This window comes from Quercus robur, chromosome 9 (genome assembly GCF_932294415.1).
Source record: "Quercus robur chromosome 9, dhQueRobu3.1, whole genome shotgun sequence".
In the NCBI taxonomy this organism is placed as follows: Eukaryota; Viridiplantae; Streptophyta; class Magnoliopsida; order Fagales; family Fagaceae; genus Quercus; species Quercus robur.
The window spans coordinates 52049261-52071988 of record NC_065542.1 but is presented as its reverse complement, the minus strand read 5'-3'; the positions used below and the strand labels follow the sequence as shown (position 1 = coordinate 52071988).

General features: G+C 31.5%; 1 protein-coding gene across 2 annotated transcripts in view; it reads right to left on the bottom strand.

Moving 5' to 3' along the window:
- LOC126699018 (chloroplast envelope quinone oxidoreductase homolog) overlaps window positions 1–22728 on the bottom strand; it is an 86344-nt gene that overhangs the window by 20225 nt on the left and 43391 nt on the right. Inside the window, exons 2-5 of one of the 2 annotated variants that reach the window (XM_050396567.1) lie at window positions 15985–16001; window positions 14597–14738; window positions 13710–13801; window positions 12711–12909 (exon numbers count right to left, since the gene is read on the bottom strand). The exons of the other annotated variant lie outside the window; for it this stretch is intronic. Coding sequence (XP_050252524.1) covers window positions 12711–12909; window positions 13710–13801; window positions 14597–14738; window positions 15985–16001 — 450 coding nt within the window. The remainder of the gene's footprint in view (window positions 1–12710; window positions 12910–13709; window positions 13802–14596; window positions 14739–15984; window positions 16002–22728) is intronic. 2 annotated transcript variants of the gene reach the window in all.

Below are 22728 nucleotides of genomic sequence, written 5' to 3'. Positions count from 1 at the left end.
CAAAAGGGACTTACTCATGATCTATAAATTAAAAAAAAAAAGTTCCATTATTTTCATATTTCGTAGTTCTATGCACCAACTAAAAAAAAGGGACTTCTCAACCAAAAAAAAAAAAAAAAAAAAAATCTAAAACCAAAATAATCACAAACAGACAGGCACAAGTTTATATATATATATATATATATATATTTTACTAATATTAGCCACATCACACAAAGTGACAAAGACCAAGTTTACAAGTTCATATATATATATATATATATATATATATTACTAATACTAACCACATAACACAAGGTGACAAAGACAAAATTTTTGATAAAACCAAAACAATTAGACCAAAGACTTGGTCAATTAGTTTCACAAAAAAGTCACTTATGACTTATCATTTGCCAAAGACTAGTCTTCACAGACTACTCTCACAATTCAGTCCTCACATCCTATTGTCCTGGTCCCACAGTCTCACTTTACTTCTTTATAGATAAAACCAAAAAAAGAGTAACAAACACAAGTCTGAAACCGGTCCACACAATCACAAAAAAAGTCATAAAATACAAAGCCACAAACACAAACTAATCTACGGTCCACCGTCCACACATGACACACAACGCACACCAATCCATAAAATCTACTATCTACTATGAGATCCATTGTGTCAACTCAGGCTGATTGGTCTCGGCTGGGGATCCTTTTTGATGATATCTGCAACTTGGCTGGAAGGCTGCGACGGGTGGAATTCAGAACCATTAGGCGTGCTGCTAATGGGGCAGCCCATTCATTAGCTAGGTTTGCTAGAAATATTAGGGAGGAAATTGTTTGGTTGGAGGAAGATCCTCCTCCGGCCCTTGAAGCCTTGTATGTATACTCATGTTATTTGTCTTATGAATGAAATTGGTTTGGATTTCAACAAAAAAAAAAAAAAAAAAAAAAAAAAAAAAAAAAAGCACGAATGCCATCTACAGTGATATCTACAGTAATTTTGGTTTCGTGAGTCCTCTTTTTTGTCCGTTTGTGGAGTGCTAAACGGTGCGTTTTCTCTCTTTTCTCTGGAAGATCTCTCTGTATCTCTTCTCTCTATCATTTCAGGACGGTAGAACCAGATCGGCTCAAGAAGAAAGAAAAAAAAAAACATGGGAAGAACTCTCTGTATCTCTTCTCCATCTTTTCTCTCTCTATCATTTCAGGATGAGGAGACCAGATCGGCTCAGGAATTTCTGGTTTCATCAATCACTGCCCAAAATCAAACACAATGTAGTTAACAACACAAACCCCATCATAATCATTCAAAAAGCCAAATATACCATGAAAAGAAAAAAGAAACAAAAGAAAACCACAGATTGGCCATCCTCAACAAACCCCAAATAAGACCCGGATCCTCTATGCTTCTCTCTTTCAGATCTGGACCAATAGACTAGCTGCTGCGTAGATTAAATCCCAAGTGTCGTTTTAAGCACCGAACGGCGTCGTTGGAGGAGATGGGAACCAAGATGGGCCGTTTGGGCTTCCATTGCTTGAGACACCTCTTCGACCTGACCAGCTCTCGATCCCACTCAGCGTCGACTGAGGCAACCCAGCCATGACCCACTGAGTCAACTCACCAAAAAGAGAAACTAAAGTAAAGGGTTGTTTTGCTTGGACAGCTGATGAAAGAAAAAGGAGGTGGGTATAAATATTTCTAGGGTTTAAAATTGTGATGCCTTTTTTTTTTTCTTTTAAGCTAAATACCAAAACGACGTAGTTTTGGAACTAACATTAATCTTAATGTCAGATCCAAAACACGTCGTTTTGGTATCAGAGTATATATAAAATATTTTTATATTATAAGTAGCTACTTTTTTTAGTCTTCCGTTTGTATTATATATATATATATATATATTATTATACTGATAAAACAAATTTTACTATATTTTCACAATTATTGAGATGTCAATTTCTTATAAGTCAAAATAAAATAATAAAATATGAAAATTGTGACTAACCACAACTGAAAATAAATATTTTGTGAAAATGTTATGACACTTGTTAGTACAGTATTTTTTCACTATAGCTACAGTACCTAATTTTTTTTTTAAGTAACCTGTTTGTTTTTTTTTTTTTTTTTTTTTTTTCCTTTTAAATATTTATGTAAGCTGGTATATATATTGTTATACTGATACAACAAATTTTACAATATTTTCACAATTATTGATATGTCAATTTCTTACTAATCAAAATAAAATAATAAAATATGAGACTGTGACCAACCACAACTAAAAATAAATGTTTATAATAAAAGTGCGAATGCGTGCATAGTGTCTTGGCACTGTACATCCAGTGTTTTTACATTGTGCAGCATTGTAGCTACAACAGTGCTTTGGTTTAGTTAGTCATTTTTTTTTCAGTAATCGGTTTGTGTGTGTGTGTGTGTGTTTTTTTTTTCCTTTTAAATATTGATGTAAGCTGACATTTATATTGTTATACTGACACAACAAATTTCACAATTATTGACGTGTCAATTTCTTACAAGTCGAAATAAAATAATAAAATATGAGGCTATAACCAACCACAACTGAAAATAAATATTTAAAAAAAAATGTTACAACATTTATTGTTATCACAATATTTTCATAATATTTGAAATTTCACTTTCTTATATATCAAATAAAAAATGCTAAATTCACAACATTTTAACATTAATTTCACAACAAATCATAGGTAAGCTATTATTGATGGATAGCACTAGAGCTACAGTGCTTTTGGTTTATTCAACTAGCACTGTAGCTACAATGCCTAAAGTTTTTAGTGACCAACCACAACTGAAAATAAATATTTTGAAAATAACAATAATAATGTTATCAGTTTAAAACCAATAATAACTTGTCATTTAAAATTTGTTCTAAAAATGTTATGAATATAGCATTTCTCTCAAATAAAATAAAATCTATTCAGACCCTAAAAATGAAGATATTATGAAAATATTGTGATATTTTGTTGTATTCTTAAATTTCTTTTTTAATATAATCAAATTAGGTGAGTCAAAATTCACAATTTCACACACAAAATTTATATTAATTTTCTCACTATTGGGATAGTACGTGCCTTGCACGTGCAGCCAACGCTAGTAAAATTAAAAAGCCACAACTCACAAATAACAGTCAACACAGTTCATAAAAAAAACACAGAGGGCAGAGCAGAGGGCTAGCCGGCTGGCAGAGCAATATATCAAAGACAAAAAAACAAAAATATGAACTTGAGAGAGGAGAGAAATTTCTTAGATTTACTGTGTGTGACTGTGATCAAGGATCTGAGGAGGGGTAGCAGCAACAACAAGTCGAATCTAATCTGAGGAAAAGAGCAGCAGGCAGCAGTAGCAACAGTGATGGAGGAGGGAGGCATTGATGCTTGATGAGGTTGAGTAGAGGAAGAGTGAGGTTAGGGAAAAATTTTGAGAATTAAAATTTAGGTTTTCAGTCCATATTTATTTTTTATTTTGTAGTTTTTAGTTTGTGGGTTATTTTTTTATTTATTTTTTGTATGAGATTTAGTCAGCGATTTTTTTTTTCAGAATGATTGCTTACAAAATAACTCGTTGGAGTATGTTATTAATGTGCATAAGAGACAATATACCAATTCAACATGTCATGGCCAACTTTAATTGGTGACAAAATTATTAATTCAAGGGAAATGATTGACCGAAAAAAAAAATTATGTGTTTTTTTTTTTTTTTTGAGAGAGAGTTTCAACCTATGGCATCCGCTCTTGAAAATAGCTTTTTATTATCAAACCAAGACACCAATCAGTTTTCGTGTAGGTGGGGATTGAATCTCATATCTCTTATACAACCATTAGAGACTTTACCAATTGAGCTAACTGGAACTCACAATTATGTGTTTAGATTTCTAACAAAAATAAGAATCATTATGATCTATTTTTAGGCTATTAGTTCGCGGAAAATAATATTGTGCTCATTATACCCATGATAAAGTTTGTGAAATGAAAATTTTGATGTGAATTGGTCTTGCAAGTTTATAAGAGCAAGATTTCCATTCCTTAACCTGATTAGTTTTGTTCTAATTTTTATTTACTCCCCCTCTTCCTCTCTCAATCCAAACATGCCAATAGGTTTTTTCGTTGTGATTAGGAAGATGTAAACCACTCACATTGTTACAAGTTGGAACTGTTCCCAAGCTTATTTAAAAACATAATACACTTATCCATTTAAGATCTTCAAAAAAAGAGAGAAAAAGGTGCATCAAAGAAGATAAACATACAATATTATCATGCATATTGTGCATTAAAATTTTTTTTTTTTCATGTGTTATTGTGCCTATAACTTGGAACTTTTTTTCTTCTTTCCTACCTCTTTTAAGTTTATTGTCTATAATCTATAACATATATAAAACTTTTTCTTGATAAGTTTTAGAGGTCGTACAACTTGATGAGAAATTATTTAGTCCACTCAGAGGACCATCTCATTAATGTCTAGTGGTCTCCTCACTCAATAATATAAAGTCATTAATACAAATTTATTGACTCAGACCCTACCCACCATCCTAACTAGTAGGTACCATAACCCCCCCCCCCCCCCCCAACTCAAAAAAAGGGGTATGATAGAATTACCCTATATATATATATATATATATCTAGGCATATGACGCAAAATTGAACTCTAATTTGGAGTTCTAATTTGACTTTCCCTAAGCTTTGCCTATTAATAGATAGATATAGATTCAGATCTGAGTTGAACACCTAGAATGATAATTATGGTATGGTCCTCACATAAATTTAGACACATGGTGCAAAATTAGACTCTAATTTGGAATTCTAATTTTTCTTTTTCTAAACATTGCCTATTAATATATAGATATAGATTCAGATTTGAATTGAACACCTAGAATGATAATTATGGTGTGCTCCCCACATAAATCTAGACACACTGTGTATAATTGGACTCTAATTTGTAATTCTAATTTGACTTTCTTTGAACTTTACCTAAATATATATATTAAAATATCCAAATAAAACAATTAAATAAATTAAAACCCTCCACAAAGAAAAAAAAAAAAAAAAACCATGTCACACTTACATAGGTGACATTACCAATTTCACCGATACTTCCGATTAGACATGGCAAAACAAATCAGAATTTGCTGACTCGGCCCAAACTCGATTTTTTTGACTCGAACAAAAAGGGTTAACCCTTGACCTATCCCTTTTTTTTTCGGGTCAATGTGACCCGACCCAGCTAACTTGTGAATTGTCCCTTTTAAAAATTTTATTCTTTATGGTAAAAAGCTAATAAAATTAAGACATAGTTGGTTTACTTATGGGCTTTACACTGCAAAACCCAAACTCAATTAATAAATATAAATGCATATGCTTTTGTTTCAAATAAACATAATTTTTTTTGAATTACGCCGTTAAAAAAATGTATTTATATTTAATGCCATTCAAATATAATGGTCTTAAGAAAACAATTGAAACTTTTATTTTGTTGCATGCAAACAAATTGAAAGATGATGATTAAGGCATTTTTCTTGCTTCAATAACGCAATAAGTAAAGATTTTTAGGTATTAAAGGATAAAGCACATATCAAGATAATCTAGTTGCAGTAAACTTAACATATATATTTGAAATTATAGACATGTATGAGAAGTATTCATAGTGTAAAAAGAGTAAACCCGAAGTATATCAATAAAATTACGTACAAATTATGGATACTTAGGCATGTTTTCTAACAGTTGATAGCCAAAATAAAAGGCTTTTAAAAATAAAAGATGATATTTTTTGGAGTGTAAATTGCTTATCAATAACATAATATGACCATGTTTAAATAAGTTTACAATCAAATTTTGATGTATATTTTAATAGAGTGCCAATATATTACAATGTATCAAACACAACTATTAGATTATTTTTCAAGATATTAGATTAATTTTCAAGTTTTTTATTATTTTTTTATATGTTTTTATTCTTTGTCAAATTAGCTGGCCAATTGGTTATTTGTAATTTTGTTTTATATTTTGGAATATTGACATTGTGTAGTAGTGAAACTTGTTTATTTATTTTAATTTTAGATTTTCAAAGAGTAGACCAGTCTCCTTTGTGTTTGTGCGATTTATTTTGATTAGAAATGTTAGGATTTGTATAATTTAATAATTAATGATCAAGTATTAATTTGTTAACCTAAGCTCTTTCTTGATATGGGTCGTGAATTCAAACCAAGTTAGGTATTTCACACCAAGTAATTTGCTGCATGATTTATCAAATCGCAAATACATATTTTTTTTTTAATAAAAAAATTCATGTGAAAAATATGGATCGACCCGATCCAACCCGCAACCCGATTGACCCGGCCTGTTTTTAACCTGCTTAAATTGACTCTTTTTTTTTTTTTTTTTTTTACCCGAACCAATTTTCAACCTAAACCTTGCCCAACCCAACTTGCCCGTTCGCCACCTCTACTTCTAGTTGACCTAATAATTTGAGTTATTCTAGAACCACAACCAATTACACATCAATTTTTACCACCGCACACCCTTGGTGTGATGGTCACTCCACAAGTATAAATGCTTGTGGAGTGTGGAGGGCAAGGGCTGGGGTTCAAGTCTCCAGGAGGGAGCTTCACACACATATACACTTAGATTAGGCTAGAGTAGAATTTTATCTTGTATAAAAAAAAAATTACACATCAATTTTCACAACTATTTAATGTGATAGATTGTAATTGGTTGCTTATTATTTTCACATGGACCCACCACATTTTTTCTACTACTCACAGTTAGCCATATCAAATTGTTGTGAAAATAAATGTAAAACTGATTGTGGTTTTAGACTTTAGTTTCTCATAAATAAGGGGGAACTAATAGACATTTTAAGTCGCCAAATACTTCCCATAAAAAAATAATAATGATAAAAAGTCCGAAAATACTAATTACACTCAGCCCAATAGTAAAAATCCCACTTCCCATCAAGCCAGGATCCCCATGAAATTAGACTCAATTCAAGACAAATTCTTGATTTGGGCCTCAGTAATTCATGAAGAGCCCAAGAAAGAGTGGGAAAAATCCCATTAAATATTGGTTATATCTGAGGTACAGGGAGTCACACTATGGCTAAGCAAAAGCAGCAGTCCAAAGAGAAAAATAAAAGAGTGCAATGAAGAAGATGAAGTTGTTAATACGAATTTGTGAAAGCTTGTTGACAGAGCTCAATTAAAAATTTTTAGTGGGAAAAAAGCCAAAACAGATGAATAATAATAAATAAAAAAAAACAAACAAATGAGAATTAATATAAAAAGAAGATAATACCCTAAAGCCTAAAGCCTCACTAGTTTTCTCTCATATTTTCTCCCACAACCAAACAAATGAAAATATTATTTTATCTCTGCTTTTTTCTTTCACTTTTCCATCTCTCCCAAAATCACCCTAGCCAAACCTAAAACTCGGATAATCCACCCATAACAAACAAATATGCAGAAATATATCTTATGAAAGAAGTTTAAGGGATTTCATTGCACATTGGTGGGCTTGGAAAGAAAACCCTAAAGCCACACTAGTTTTCTCTCATATTTTCTCCCACAACCAAACAAATGAAAATATTATTTTATCTCTGCTTTTTTCTTTCACTTTTCCATCTCTCCCAAAATCACCCTAGCCAAACCTAAAACTCGGATAATCCGCCCATAACAAACAAATATGCAGAAATATATCTTATGAAAGAAGTTTAAGGGATTTCTACCAAGGGTAAGGCTTAACTTCAGTGCACTAGCGCCGACACGATATGAACAGTCAACCATTTCCTTTTAACAACATTAAAAAAATAAAAAAAAAAATAAAAAAGTTGGCAGAAGCTTTAAATGCTTCAAAGGATCAAGTTAAGTTCGTACAATTATAAAATTGAACTATGAAATAGACCCATCGATAGTTTTCTCCAAATATATATATATATATATATATAGACGATGGGCTAACATATAATGTGCCCTACGTGGGTTGAAGCCATTCGTCTAACTTGGCTTATAATTGAAGTTGCAACCAATCCAAGAGAAGAAGGTAAACTATTTAACCAATCCTTTCTAAACCATTCCGTGGAGACAACTCATTAACTTCACAATTTTGCTTAAAAAATCTTTAAGAGTCTTCAAAGTTCATACACATTCTCTCTATAAAAACCCAATTGGTATGTGCTGCTAATAAAAAACACATGCTATATAGAAGTTGCTCAATCTTTTAATTGAGAAAAAAAGAAAAAGTTATAAGCTAGCCATGGCTTTCTATAAGCATATCTTCATTTTGTCTTTGGTTTTAGCATTGCCACTCTCAAGCATGGAAATGAGGCTAGCAGCTCGCCACATTTTGGATGCAACTCCAGCATTGACAAAGCCAAAAATCCCAGCTTTGGTCAAGCCCTCAAAATCAATGCCTAAATTGCCAAGCACCCAAAATCCCTCTCGGCGTTTCTGGCACACCAAAGGATCCGAGTTCCATGTCTGCCGACTCTGCAGAAAGCCACATTACCAGCAATCACTAAGGGCCTAATCAACATTGCACTATTGCAGTAACCAATAAGTTTGCCAAAAACACATATGCATGCAGTTCTCAAAGTGACACTACCTTTCGATGTCATATATAGTTTACTTCTAAAATAAATGACTCTTTGGATGTGAGGGAGTAGTACAAGTCCTTGGATCCTTGCATGGTTTGTTGCTATACTTGCTACAAATAACTATTCAAATAAAATAAGTCATTTTATGCACAATATTTTTCATTTCTTGAAAAGTTTTCCTCCATTGTGAATTTGGACTGGATTTGTGAATTTTAGGCCTTTGGGAATTTGACATATATATATAATATTTTTTTTTTGGGTGTAAATTACAAAAACCTATCTTAAGATTTGGAGAAGTTGTTCCTCCCTCAAACTTAAGAAAAATGACACTCTGGTCTCCGGTTATTTGAGATTTTGAAGAAATTAATAAATTAATCATTTTATAATAATAGTAACATAATATTCTAATTTTTGAAAAAATTCCATTTAACCAAACCTAACCATAGTTAGTGAAAGATTTTAAGATTAAATATTATTTTTCTTGTCATCAAACTTAAAAAAAAAAAACACTTTGTGGAGCCAAAAAAAAACACAATTCCTATTGCAACTCCTATTAGATCTATAGGCCATCTACCTCTAGTAATTCTCTCTTTCCCTTTGAAATTCTTACAGTACTACTACACGAATAATTCACCAATTTTTCAAATTTAAAATATTCTATTATTAGTATTAACAGAACAATTAATTCATTGATTTCCTTCAAAACCTAAGGGATGGAAGTGTCATTTTCATTAAGGGTCAAAGTATCACTTTCCTAAACTACAAAGGAAAGTTTTTGTAAGTTACCCTTGTTTATAATATTCAGTTTCCAATTTTAGGCTAGAATTTTTTTTTTTTGAAAGTATATTTTATAGACTCAATGTGATTGATAGGAAAATTCAAGCATATTTAGGCCCAAAGTAAAAAAAGATCAAACAATAAAAGTCCCAATAACACTAAAAGAGCCCAACAAGAAGGCTAGAAATTGATTGGCCCTAATTAAATTGAATTGCCCCAATTTAGACCCTTTTAACTTGGGGCCCACTTCCCTTTTTCGATGTCAACATAAACAGGGATGACAAAAATTCCCCTTAACTTGCAACGCTCCAAATGTGTGTGTATATATCAAGGTTATCGATTCCGTACCGTACCGGTCAGTATGGCTGGAATATATCGTACCGGCCAGCAATCCGGTACGTTGGACCCCCTTGTTTCGTACCGGAAAAAATACCGGCCGTACCGGCGAAATCCGGCTGTACTGGCCGGTAATTGGATACCAGACTGAAACATGAAATATACCCTTTTTTTTTTTTTTCCTTTTTCTTTTAGTTGATGTTAAAGTTTAAAACTATGAATTATTTGTTCTTAATTGAAGTAATGTTTTATGGTAAACATGAATTTTTTAGGTATTGTTTTATCGTAAATAGAGATTTTGTGTGAGTATGTGTGTGTGTGTGTGTATATATACATATATTAAATATATAAAATAGCGGTAAACTCGAAACGGTACACCGGTATTGACCGGTATCCGAAATATATCGTATTGGTGGCCAAACCGGTACGGTACGGTATTGACATCCTTGGTATATATATATATGTTTTTTGTTTAATAAATATTTAAAATATATATAATTTATTTTTTTATACCTATCCTCTTGTAATAAATTTTTGTACATATTCTATTGTCATCCCCAAAACATTTTTTTTTTCCTTTCCTTTTGCACTATCGTTGTTATTATTTTCATTTCTCTTTCATATCTATCTCATTAATGTTAAAACCACTTCATTTGGAATGGTAAAGTACCTTCAACTTGCCCCCTTGCCTTCTGACCTGTCTCGCTCCCATATCCCAAAGTGATCTTGCTTTGTCCATTGCCTTCCTAAATTTGTAAATATTTAATTTTAAATTTTAGGCCCCCTTTTTTCGTTGAAAATATATATTTTCTAGGTTGATTAGAGTACTAGCATTGGGGGTGTAAACACCTCCTAGTTGCTATTTTACAACTCAAGACACTCAAAACCCACTTCATCTAGGTTTATATACTTAAAAAAATTTGTAACCTTGCTAAGGTTGCATGTATGCAACCTTACTATTCATGGGTTGAAAAGAAAAAAAAAAATAATCTTGTGGTTGTGTGTGAAGAGAAAAAGATAGTGAGAGGAAAGAGAGAGAAGATTACTTTTTATTATTTTATTGGATAGTTTATATTATTTATTGGGTTGTATGTAAAAATAAGAGCTGAGACGTTGGATGAATTGTAAAATGAATTGGTAAAATAAATAAAGTGATGTTTGAAGATGCAATATATATATATATATATATGTATATTTATATATATATATATATATAAATATATATTTTACATCCTCAAACACTAGTGCTCTTATAATTGATCTCAAAATTCATATCTGGATTTAATTTTAGAAACTTTAAGTCCAACTTTATATGAAACAATAAAAGGCCAACAACACTAAAAGAGCCCAACAAGGAGGCTCGGAATCGACTGGCCCTGATGGAACACTAACTCGCAGTACTGTATAGTGTGTAAGGTTTTTTTTTTTTTTTTTTGATGAATCTGTACATGGGTTTTCTACATCCGGAATGTGTGTGTATATACTCCTCAAAAAAAAAAAAAAAAAAGTGTGTTTATATATATGTTTTGGTTTCTTTTTTTTTTTTTTTTTTTTTTTTTTTATTTAGAAACGATATATATGTTTTAATTAAACATATAATTTTAAATTATATATATTATTTTATGATTTATATTTGTACATATTATATTAATATCTCAAAACACATGCTTTTTTTTTTTTTAACAATCATACTTACTTTCATTTCTACCTCATTAATGCAAAGCCACTTGATTTAGGATGACAAAATACCTCTAATCTATCCTCTTGTCATCTGACTAGTCTCGCTCTTGCCCCAAAGTGAGGAGGGGCAAGGACAAGGCACCTATAATCCAAACCCCACCTTATTAGTTGTCAAAGTTCTTGTACTACCACAAAAAATACATAATTTTTGCCAAAATTTTCCTATACTATGATTACTTGTCACTTTCACTTGAACCTATTAATTTTTTTTTTTTTTTTTTTTACCAATCATAGTCAACTACATAAGGTAGTTGTGGAAAAAATTATGCATTTTTTGTAGTACTTTATTTTTTGCTGTTGCCATCCTCGGGCTAAATAAAGAAAAAAAAAAAAAAAAAAAAAAAAAAAAAAAAAAAAAAAAAAAAACTAAAACTAACAGTTCAGTTTGGTCTAGAAAAATCCCTAACCTTGACCCAACAACACCGACCGAACACACTTTCTCGTCTCCATTGAGAACAGAATTGCAATTTTTCTCTTTTCTATAAATTGAGTATTAATTCTACAACTGTTCTCATAGTGTGAAATAATATCCTTATTCTCAGCAATGAATATCTGGAAACAACATCTGCGTTTAAGAACAAACATGACCAAAACGAAAAGATGGATATGAAACCCAAACATCAACGTTTACAATATTAAATTCAAAGCAACATACAAGACCAATTACACATAATAAAATGCAATAGTGTACTCAAACACATTTATGTGGCCCTTGAACAACATTTTAGACACAACTTTTCAGCAACTAATCGAGGCATTTATGTGATACGTTTAATTGCCTAAGGCTCCAGAATGATCCTCCCAAAAATTTTGTTTTCAGCATTCTTTGCCCAAGCATCTTCAGAATTGCTCAACGAGTACTTAGAGTCAATCACTGTCTTCACCTTCCCTTCCTTGACTAACTTGACAAGAAAATCCATATTCTCAGCCTTGCAACTAAAGAGAACTGGAATTAGCAGCTTCTTTGTGAAAGTAAGTTTCTTTAGAGCATAAGCCTTGACGGAACTAAGTGTAGGCTTTACATCAAATATCTTTCCATTTGAAGCCAAATGGGGCTCAAAAGTTGACCAAGAAGTTGGTTCTCCACAGTGAATCACTATGTCATATTTCTTACCAGATGGGCTTTTCAGAGCTTGCCCATCTGGGGTGGTTTGGTCAACAACCTCATCAGCACCTAAGCTCTTGGCAAGGTCAATGTGTTCAGGTGCACAGGTTGCTGTAACATGTGCATTTCCAAGCTTTGCTAGTTGAATTGCATAGTTACCGACACTTTCTGAGCCATTAGTGATGAGAATGTTTGTGGGCTTTTCGGTTCCATCAAGCTTGAGACCCGCAGAGTCGGTGAGTGCTTGGTGAGCCATCAGACCAGCAGACGGAATGCCTGCACCTTCAGCTGCCGAAACTTCTAATGGCCTAATTACTGTCAAGTTCGCCTTAGCCACAGCAAACTCAGCTAGTCCACCTCCATTCTGTCAATGTATAAAATGCAAAGATGGATGTACTTGAATCAATAACTAAGGTGTGTGTATGGTGCTGGTGAAGCATATAATCATCAAGATAAATATAAATTCAGCACAATTGGATTTGCTAATATGCATGCATATGCAATTTCCCAACGTTTCATATATTCCTTAAAGCTCAGACAATTCACCTATAACAGAAAATGATGTATAAATTAAAATCTTCTGTGTTATTTTTAGTGTTTCACATTATGTTCTACCAATAATAATATATCACATGTCCTTTTTTATATATTTAATTCATTTTAAACTTTGGTTATATTATAGAAAAAGAAAGTAAAAAACATGTCATGACAGGATCGGGTTGGTATGTAAAGCATAAAATTTAATACTAAAAGTAGAATATAGAATTTTTATCCGACATGTATATTTTTTGTAAAACTTCTAAGTTGTAACATTAACTATTCATTTTAAAGGTAATCCTCTTCATGAGAATTTTTTTTTAAAAAAATTGTTTTATTCTATAGTTTCCTCTTTTTAATTGGAAACTACACGTCAGAAAGTAGAGGTCATTATTATGAATTTTCCAACACCCTTTCCCTTTAGCCCATAAGAACAATCTTAGAAATTGAAAATAAAATCTCTTATTAACAAGAAAACTTCTTGCACATAATGTGTTACAAACTTTTATTTTTAAAATTGAAAACGTAACTTAAGGTCACATTTTCAGTTTATAATTAAAGTAACACATTGTGTGAAATAAACAATACCCATAAACTAAATTTATGAAACAAGTACGAGGACTTAACAGCAAAACCAAGCATAGCTATGACTTTGTCACCAGGTTTGACATTTTTTACTTCTGATCCAACATCAACGACCTCTCCTCCAATATCAGTACCTATTCCAACAAAGAATATCTTGATCAATAATAAAAAATTAAAAAATAAGAAATAAATTTTATTTAAAAAAAAAAAAAACATTTGAATCAACTTATATATATAATTGAATAATTTTGCAATGCTTCCAGAAAATTTAGAACACACAATTAACTATCATGAAACTTGGACATTCAATTGAATAAATTTAATATACAAGAAAGAAAACTCATTTTTTAGGGTAATACTCCTAATCAGTATTTGATGGTCATAAGTAAGTCAAATAAATTACCATTTATCCAAAACTTAAAAATTTTGGAAAGTAGAAAACTTATAATCATGTAAATATTATTCTAGCATTTTCTTCATATTTGAGTTCAAGATTTCTCTTCAATGAGCAGGTCGAAATTCAATATGGCCTGTTTTGATATATAATAATTACCCTTTCGCCTTAAAAACTCGAGTTGATAAGAACAAAATTGTGTAATTATTTATTCTAACAAAGTCAGTGTTAGAATTCAACATAACAACACAAACTAAAACTTTGAATAGAGAGAAAACTTGAACCTATAGACGTAAATGAATGTATGGAAACACATCACCTATTATGATAATGGTTAAATAGTTACATTTAATTTTTTTTTTCTTACTTGTTTAAACTTTTAGAACAAATTATAATTTATTATTGTATCAGAGAAAGTAATTTGAACTCGAATAATAATGGTTGATTAAATTCACCACAACATAACAGTTTAATCCTATGAGCTCTGAGATACATAGTAAAATCTAGGTAAATGAATTAAAAAAAAAAAAAATACCAGGTATATAAGGTAATTCACGAGGAAACATAGGCTTCACACCGCCCTGCTGAATCACCCAATCAATAGAACTAATACTGGCTGCTTCCACTTTAATCAAAACCTCATCTTTTTTTGGAGTGGGAACTGGGACTTCAACATACTGCACCAGCAATTAAATTATTAGTAAATTAATTGCAATAAAAGTTATATTTTTGTACATTTTTAAGTTTATTTTGATGGACTCATACCCAAAAAACAGAAACAAAATTCCCTCACTTTTTAACCAAGCAGTAAAGCAGACCCAAAACTTACTAAAATGCGCTAATTAATATAGCTTATTATGTAATGCTTTATTGCTCTTGAAAAAAGATGAGAAAAATGAAAGTGACAAGCTCAATGATACAATGTTTCATCAACTCTGCCTTGAAACATTGACTAGTTCTTTAGTTCAAAGGCTTAACCTTAATCAGTCTTCCACTTGATCCTTTCTCAAATTTCAAAAGTGATCTTCAATTTCAACTATAACGTCGAAACATTGCATGTCTTTACTTGAAATTAAGATGAACCATGAAACAAGTAACCAACAAACTAGCAAAGTTTCCAAACCTCCCTTGTGATCAAAAAAGAGAAATTTAAGTGTGTGCACATGGGTATGCACGTTTCCAGCTACTCAATGAATGAATATGGTGACAAGGAAAAAAAAAAAATTCAAATCCTCCAAACTGGGTGACAATAAAACTGAAAACATGATAAACGTTTTTATCATAAAATTAATCATTTTAAACTGTGACGATGAAATAATGAATTTAATTATTTAATCTAACACTCTTCATTCATATGTGTGAGTTTAAACTATCATTGTTAATTAGGACCTAACATGTGGTGATTTTTTAGTGTCTGTTTAGCAAAAATTATTTTAATTTGCTAACTTATTTTAATATTCAGTTTAGTTTTGCTACTGTTCATGGATTTTACTGCACTTTTTGATACTATTTATAAGTCTCATTATATTATTTCAACTAACTTTAACCTTTATTTACAATACTTTTAGCAAAAAATTTTAAGTTTCAGCAAAATAAGCAGATCTTAAACGGACCCTTAAAATGAATGTTAGGTGGAAATAGAATTGGAACTGATAACTTCTTTCTATGACACTATAATAAATTGCTAATTGTCCAAAAAATGATAAAGTTAATCTAATCCAACACATTTTCCTCCATTACATTCTTTTTCTGGAAAAAAAAAAAAAAAGCACAAACTAAACCTTGCATCACTGAAAGTTCTTTGTCAGCCATTACAAGACATTAACATAAAAATTTTCAAACTGTGAATTTGAAAGAACCTCAAACAAAACTTATAAATAAGAGAGAGAGAAGGAAAATTAAAGAAATGGATATGGAAGTAACCTTCAAATCACTGGGTCCTCCACCACAATTAGTGTAATGAACTGCGTGCATAAGCTTGCCTGCCATACTCTCTCTGTTACAGAAGAAAAGCTTAACATGAGTTTGTGTGTGTGTGTATGTGTGAGGTAGGACAAGAAGAGGACTAGATAATAGAGGTTCTCTATTCAAAATTTTTGGGGTGGCTTTATAGTAGAGCGAGAACTTCGGGTAAAATTGGTGAATTGGTGATGGTAAAATTGAGTAAACTAGGATTATTGGATTTTCTTATATAATAACTCCACGCCATTGACTTTGGACTGAGTAGTGTGCAAAAAATGTAATATTGTCCTAATGAGAAGTTCTAGCATGACCATCACAGCAGCTGTGAAACGTAAGAGAATAAGTATTGACATGAAATGAGCCGTAAGATATTAAGATATCAATACGTCTAAGAAGACTCTCAATTTTATTATCTGTAAATAATTACTCAACATTTTTCTGTCCACCAACGGATGCTCTAAAGGCATTAATTTAAAGAATACTGTTAAAAACTTTTTATTGGAAAAAAAATTAATTATTTTGACGACTTTTTATATTTCTACTAAAAATAGTGTTAAAATTTTTCTAAAATGGTTTATTAATAATTATCACAAAGACACCGGTTAACGGAACTATTTTATAAAATTACCACTTTTTCTTTTCACCATTCCCAATCAATCACTTTGACAAGTTTTGATTGAGTGAAAAAAATGGGGAAATCTGTAGTACTATTGATATCAAATAGCTGTTAATTTAATCCCTCTCTGTCTCTCTTTTAATTTTTTATTAAATAGCTTAATCAGCTAGCATATGCTACCATACCGGCAGTAATCCAAAGAGCCACTAGAGGACACAATCTTCACTGATTATCCGTGCATGTTGATTTTTTGATGAACAACTTTGTGCATGTTGTTAAGTCATTGACATTTTCATTTAGACTTAGTGTGCATTTGGATTTGGATGAAAATTATAAATTATTGTACTATTTAATTTATTTTTGCTATTATTTATGGGTTCTACTGCACTTTTTGTACTATTCATGGGCCCCACTGTACTATTTCAACTAACTTTTACCTTTATCTATAGTACTTTCAGCAATAAATTTTCAATTTCAACAAAATAAGTGGTATTCAAACAGACTCCTAGTAAGCAATCAAGTTGTGTGTTTAGAAAAATAAAATAAGGTAAGGTTGCCGGTCATTTAAGATTCGGATAGAAAGGGATTGGTCAAAAAGTGATTTTTGGATCCCAAACTATGTTACAACCTTGAGGTGATATAGTATGAGTAGTTGTTTATCACTTACTCAATAAACCCACAAATTTTTATCCACCACTCACACTCTACCACATCATATTTGTGACAAAAAAGTGCAAAATAATTTGTAATTAATCCTAGAAAAAATTGGTTAGGTTTAAGTTGATCTCTTTGAGTTCAAATGGGATAACATATTTTTCTTTTATAAAATGATGAATTGGCATGGTTTTACAATCTTGGTATTCATTTTTTATGTGGAGGAGATTGTATAACTTGATTTTCTGCCTAGAGGGTTTGGTTTGGACTAGCCCACTATGCATGAACAACCCACCTAATTTGAACACTACATGACTATCCCCGGTACATTAGCGAGGAGAGGAACATTAATGATATATTATTGTGGCAAAAAAGTGTGAAATAATTTGTAATTAATCCTAGAATAATTGGTTGGGTTTAAGTTGATCTCTTTGAGTTCAAATGGGATAACATATTTTTCTTTTATAAAATGATGAACTGGCATGGTTTTACAATCTTGGTATTCATTTTTTATGCGGAGGAGATTGTCTAACTTGATTTTCGGCCTAGAGGGTTTGGTTTGGACTAGCCCCCTGTGCATGAACAACCCACCTAATTTGAACACTACATGACTATCCCCGGTACACTAGCGATGAGAGGAACATTAATGATATATTATTGTGGCAAAAAAGTGTGAAATAATTTGTAATTAATCCTAGAATAATTGGTTGGGTTTAAGTTGATCTCTTTGAGTTCAAATGGGATAACATATTTTTCTTTTATAAAATGATGGACTGACATGGTTTTACAATCTTGGTATTCATTTTTTATGCGGAAGAGATTGTCTAACATGATTTTCCACCTAGAAGGTTTGGTTTGGACTAGTCCACTGTGCATGAACAACCCACCTAATTTGAACACTACATGACTATCCCCGGTACACTAGTGATGAGAGGAACATTAATGATATATTATTGTGGCAAAAAAGTGTGAAATAATTTGTAATTAATCCTAGAATAATTGGTTGGGTTTAAGTTGATCTCTTTGAGCTCAAACGGGATAAAATATTTTTCTTTTATAAAATTATGAACTGGTATGGATTTACAATCTTGGTATTCATTTTTTATGCAGAGGAGATTGTCTAACTTGATTTTCTGCCTAGAAGGTTTGGTTTGGACTTAGCCCACTGTGCATAAGCAACCCGCCTAATTTGAACACAAGAACACTACACAACTATCCCCGATACACTAGCAATGAGAGGAACATCAAAGTTATGATCCAACAACTAATGGTTTGTTTGGATTGAAAGGGAGTGAGGGAGTGAGGGAGAGTAGAGTAGAATAAAGTACGTAGAGTAGATTTGGCTAAAATTAGTCTATTTTGAACCTACTCTACTCCACTCTACTCTCCTTTAATCCAAATGAGTTTTAAGTGAGCTTGTGGTACTACAATTAGCATAAAAGTCAGACAATTAAAACACAAGCTACATTCACATGAAACAATAGACAAAAGTCAAGATCGTTGCCCATGACTAGAGTATGCCAAAATCAATGCCCATCAAAGAGTAACATGTGCGATCGTCAAGTTTTATAAATTTACAGTTTTTCCACCAGAATGAGGTACGAAAAATCCCTATTCTAAAAGAGAGATTTTCCTTTAATAAGGTCACTAACTAAAGCATCAGTAGCCTTCAGAATTACACATCGGTGTCAACAAGATTCACTTTCTCATGTCTTGTATGTACTCCACCATTAGGTGTCTGTTTCCAGGTTAGCCATTCACGTGACCCCTTATTCATCAATTGGCACTAAGCCACCATCACTTCCCTAGAGTGAAAGCTGACATGACTTAGACCACCCAATAAAGGATGTCAAACACACAAACACCCTTGGGTCTCCACAAGCAAGGGATTTACTTCCATGTGAGATGGTGGTTAAATATATTTGATATATGGTATTCTAGTCATGGCTGGTTTGATATAGTTTGACGACTAAGGCAGTAAATTTAAATGATCCTTTTATAATGAAATATCAATTAAATAAATTTATTTAATATTAACCAAAATAAGGTTAATTCGATAAATTGAATTCCTAATTTGATGAATTAATTAACCAAACCAAGATTAATTTTATATAGAGAATCAAATATATATATATCATAGTTCACGCATAAAACTTCTCAAACTAACTATTCAAGAGGGATAGAGATTGCTCGATGTATAGCCAAATAAGAGATTAGTGGGTGACTAATGTTAACAACTTACCATGTAGAATACCCGTTTATGAAAATTAAAATTTTAAGTAATTCGAAAAAATTAATTATCATTGATGACTCGAGATATTTACAAAATTTTATTTTTCAAATAGTTCAGGTTTCAATCGGTCCATGTTAGGTATGGTTCTGTGTGCTTGTATGATGGTATATGGTAGTACTGAAAAGGCTATGGTAGTATTGGTAGTGTAAGTAGTATAAGTGCATATGGCCTATATCAGTAAGTGCATAAGTGCCTATATCAGGTACGTGTATGTGACAGACTTGTAGTGTATAGTGTAAAGGGGGAATTGTGATGTCATGGGTTAAACGAGTTAGTTAGTCAGTCCAGGATAGTTAGAAGTTAGTTAGAGGACTGTGATGTCATTGACAGCTGGAAGTTGGTGTATAAGAGGAGAGGCTATTGTATACTGAAAATGCAAGCAAGCAAATACCATCTGAAGCCAATTCTTTTTCCTTTCTCTTTCTTTGTTTTCCTTTCTCTTTCTCTGTTTCTTTTTCCTCAATTCTTGGAGCCCCAGCTGACCTCGAATCCAGCTACACTCAACCTTAACAGTCTAATATTTTAGAAATTCTATAATAAGAGGGAAATTTTTTGAATAACCATTTAAAAGAAACCAATAATTAATATAAAATTGGGATCTTTCTATAATATGGGATAAGATCTTTTCATAAAGGGATGCGGGCTTTTAATAAAAGGGCCTTGGGCCTAGTAGCCACTAGGATGTCACTTAGCCGCAAGAAAATTTTGGGTCATTAAAGAACCCTCATTATAAGGTTGAATCGCATTCTTGTACTATAGCCACGTGTCACTTGACCATAAAATACCCTCAGCAACTACCAATCACGTTCTCCTATAATGTTTTAACTCAATTGGTATGTGCTGCCAATCAAAAACACATGCTATATAGAAGTTGCTCAATCTTTTAATAAAGAAAAAAAAAAGGTATAAGCTAGCCATGGCTTTCTATAAGCATATCTTCATTTTGTCTTTGGTTTTAGCATTGCCACTCAAGCATGGAAATGAGGCTAGCAGCTCGCCACATTTTGGATGCAACTCCGGCATTGACAAAGCCAACAATCCCAACTTTGGTCAAGCCCTCAAACTCAATGCCACAATTGCCAAGCAGTACGAACCCAACATTTTAAGCTACCGGGAGCCAGAAAAAAAAAAAAAACATTCATATATTATTAAAAAACTAGTCGCTAACCCGTGCGATGCACGGGATAGTTAAACAAAATTTATACACATTCACTTTTATTGGTACAATCATTTGAAAATAATTCTAACTAATACCCAAATGTAAGAGACGTATTGACTTACTATTTAAAGTAGCCTTCTGAAGAATTTACACATATTGTGTAACTGAGCCTTAATTTCTCATCAACAATAAAAACATGGAAATTCAAAACATGGAAAGAAAATAAAAATTACAACAATTAATTCCATTATCTTTCATGCTATACTTTGTAATTGTACGGAATTAAGTCAACTCAATTTAAGTAGTTGTAATAAAATTGGCTTCTACTATTCTCTATTCTATAGAGATATGAACATATTGGATTTCTCAAACAATTATCGGTATTGCAATAAAATGATTTATTATTGAAAATAAAAAACAAAGAAAATCTGTCTATAGCTTAAGAAACACAATATAATAAAATTAAAGAGATAAAATTTTCAGAGGACAAAATATTATAGATAATTTTAAAAACAGATTATACACTTAAAAGGGTTAGTAATTTATAGCATTTATCCCCCACTATTAGTATACAGATACCAAGTGCGGTCGTCGTAACCCTTTGAAAGAACCTTTCCAAATTGGACTCTATAAAAAAAAAAAAAAAAAAAACACCTAATTAACAAAATTGATCCAAAAGGGTCTAAAAAGCACACAAAATCAATTCAAAAAACAAAAATATGAGACAAAGTAATTACTTTCTGTTGCCAATGAAATTGTCTTTTGTATTACTGTTCCAAACTGCAACACTTATCTCTCTAAGGCCTTCAATTAACGAAAACACAAACTTCTCTTGAAATACCGGAGTATTATGACCATCTATACACACACACACACACAAAACAAAATTAGCATAACTCACTATAACTCTATAGAAGCCTCAAAAATATAAAGAGAAATTAAAGGGGTTGAATTTGATATTTACGTTTGGAGAGGGAGAGTTTGCAGAAACTGTGGCTTTATATTTATTAAATTGAGAGAGAGGTAAGGTGGCTAGGGTTTTGAGGGTAAGGTTGCTAGGGTTTTGAGATTTGAGAGAGGGGTAAGGTGGCTAGGGTTTTGAGGGTAAGGTTGCTAGGGTTTTGAGGTGTTATAATGTTTTTATTTTTATTTATTATTTTTTAAATATTGTGTTGACGTGGAAAATTGTGGTGCTAGCAGAGGTTTCGGTTATATATATATATATATATATATATATATATAGATTATAAATATTCAAAATTGTTATTTCTAAATATATTAGAGATGCAATCATTTACCAACAGGAAAAAAACAAAAAATAAATAATGTTTTTTTTTTTTTTTTTTAATACTAGACTGGCTATGATTTTGTTGTTGTTGTTGTTGTTGTTGAAGTTAGAGTATTCACAGTAGTGGTGCTAAAAATTTTAGTTTTTAGCACCTCAAAAAGCTACTCTATCTATTTTACCACCTCACTTTACAATACATCCAATATCAAATGTTCTATTTTTTTTTATCACTTCATCTAAAATAACATAAAAAACTCATAAAAATAATAAAAGAAGAGAGAGAATTTGATTTTTTTAATTAAAGGAAGAAATATAATCTTAATAAAATATTTTATTTTATTTTTGACTCAAACAAAAAGGGTTGACCCTTGACCCATCCTATTTTTTTCGGGTCAACTTGACCTGACCCAACTAACTTGTGAATTGTCCCTTTTAAAAATTTTTATTTTTTATGGTAAAATACTAATAAAATTAAGACATAGTTGGTTTACTTTTTTGTTATGGGCTTTACATTGCAAAACCCAAACTCAATTAATAAATATAAATGCACATGATTTTGTTTTCAAATAAAAATAATTTTTTTTTGAATTACGCTATTAAAAAAATGTATTTATATTTAATGCCATTCAAATATAATGGTCTTAAGAAAACAATTGAGACTTTTATTTTGTTGCATGCAAACAAATTGAAAGATG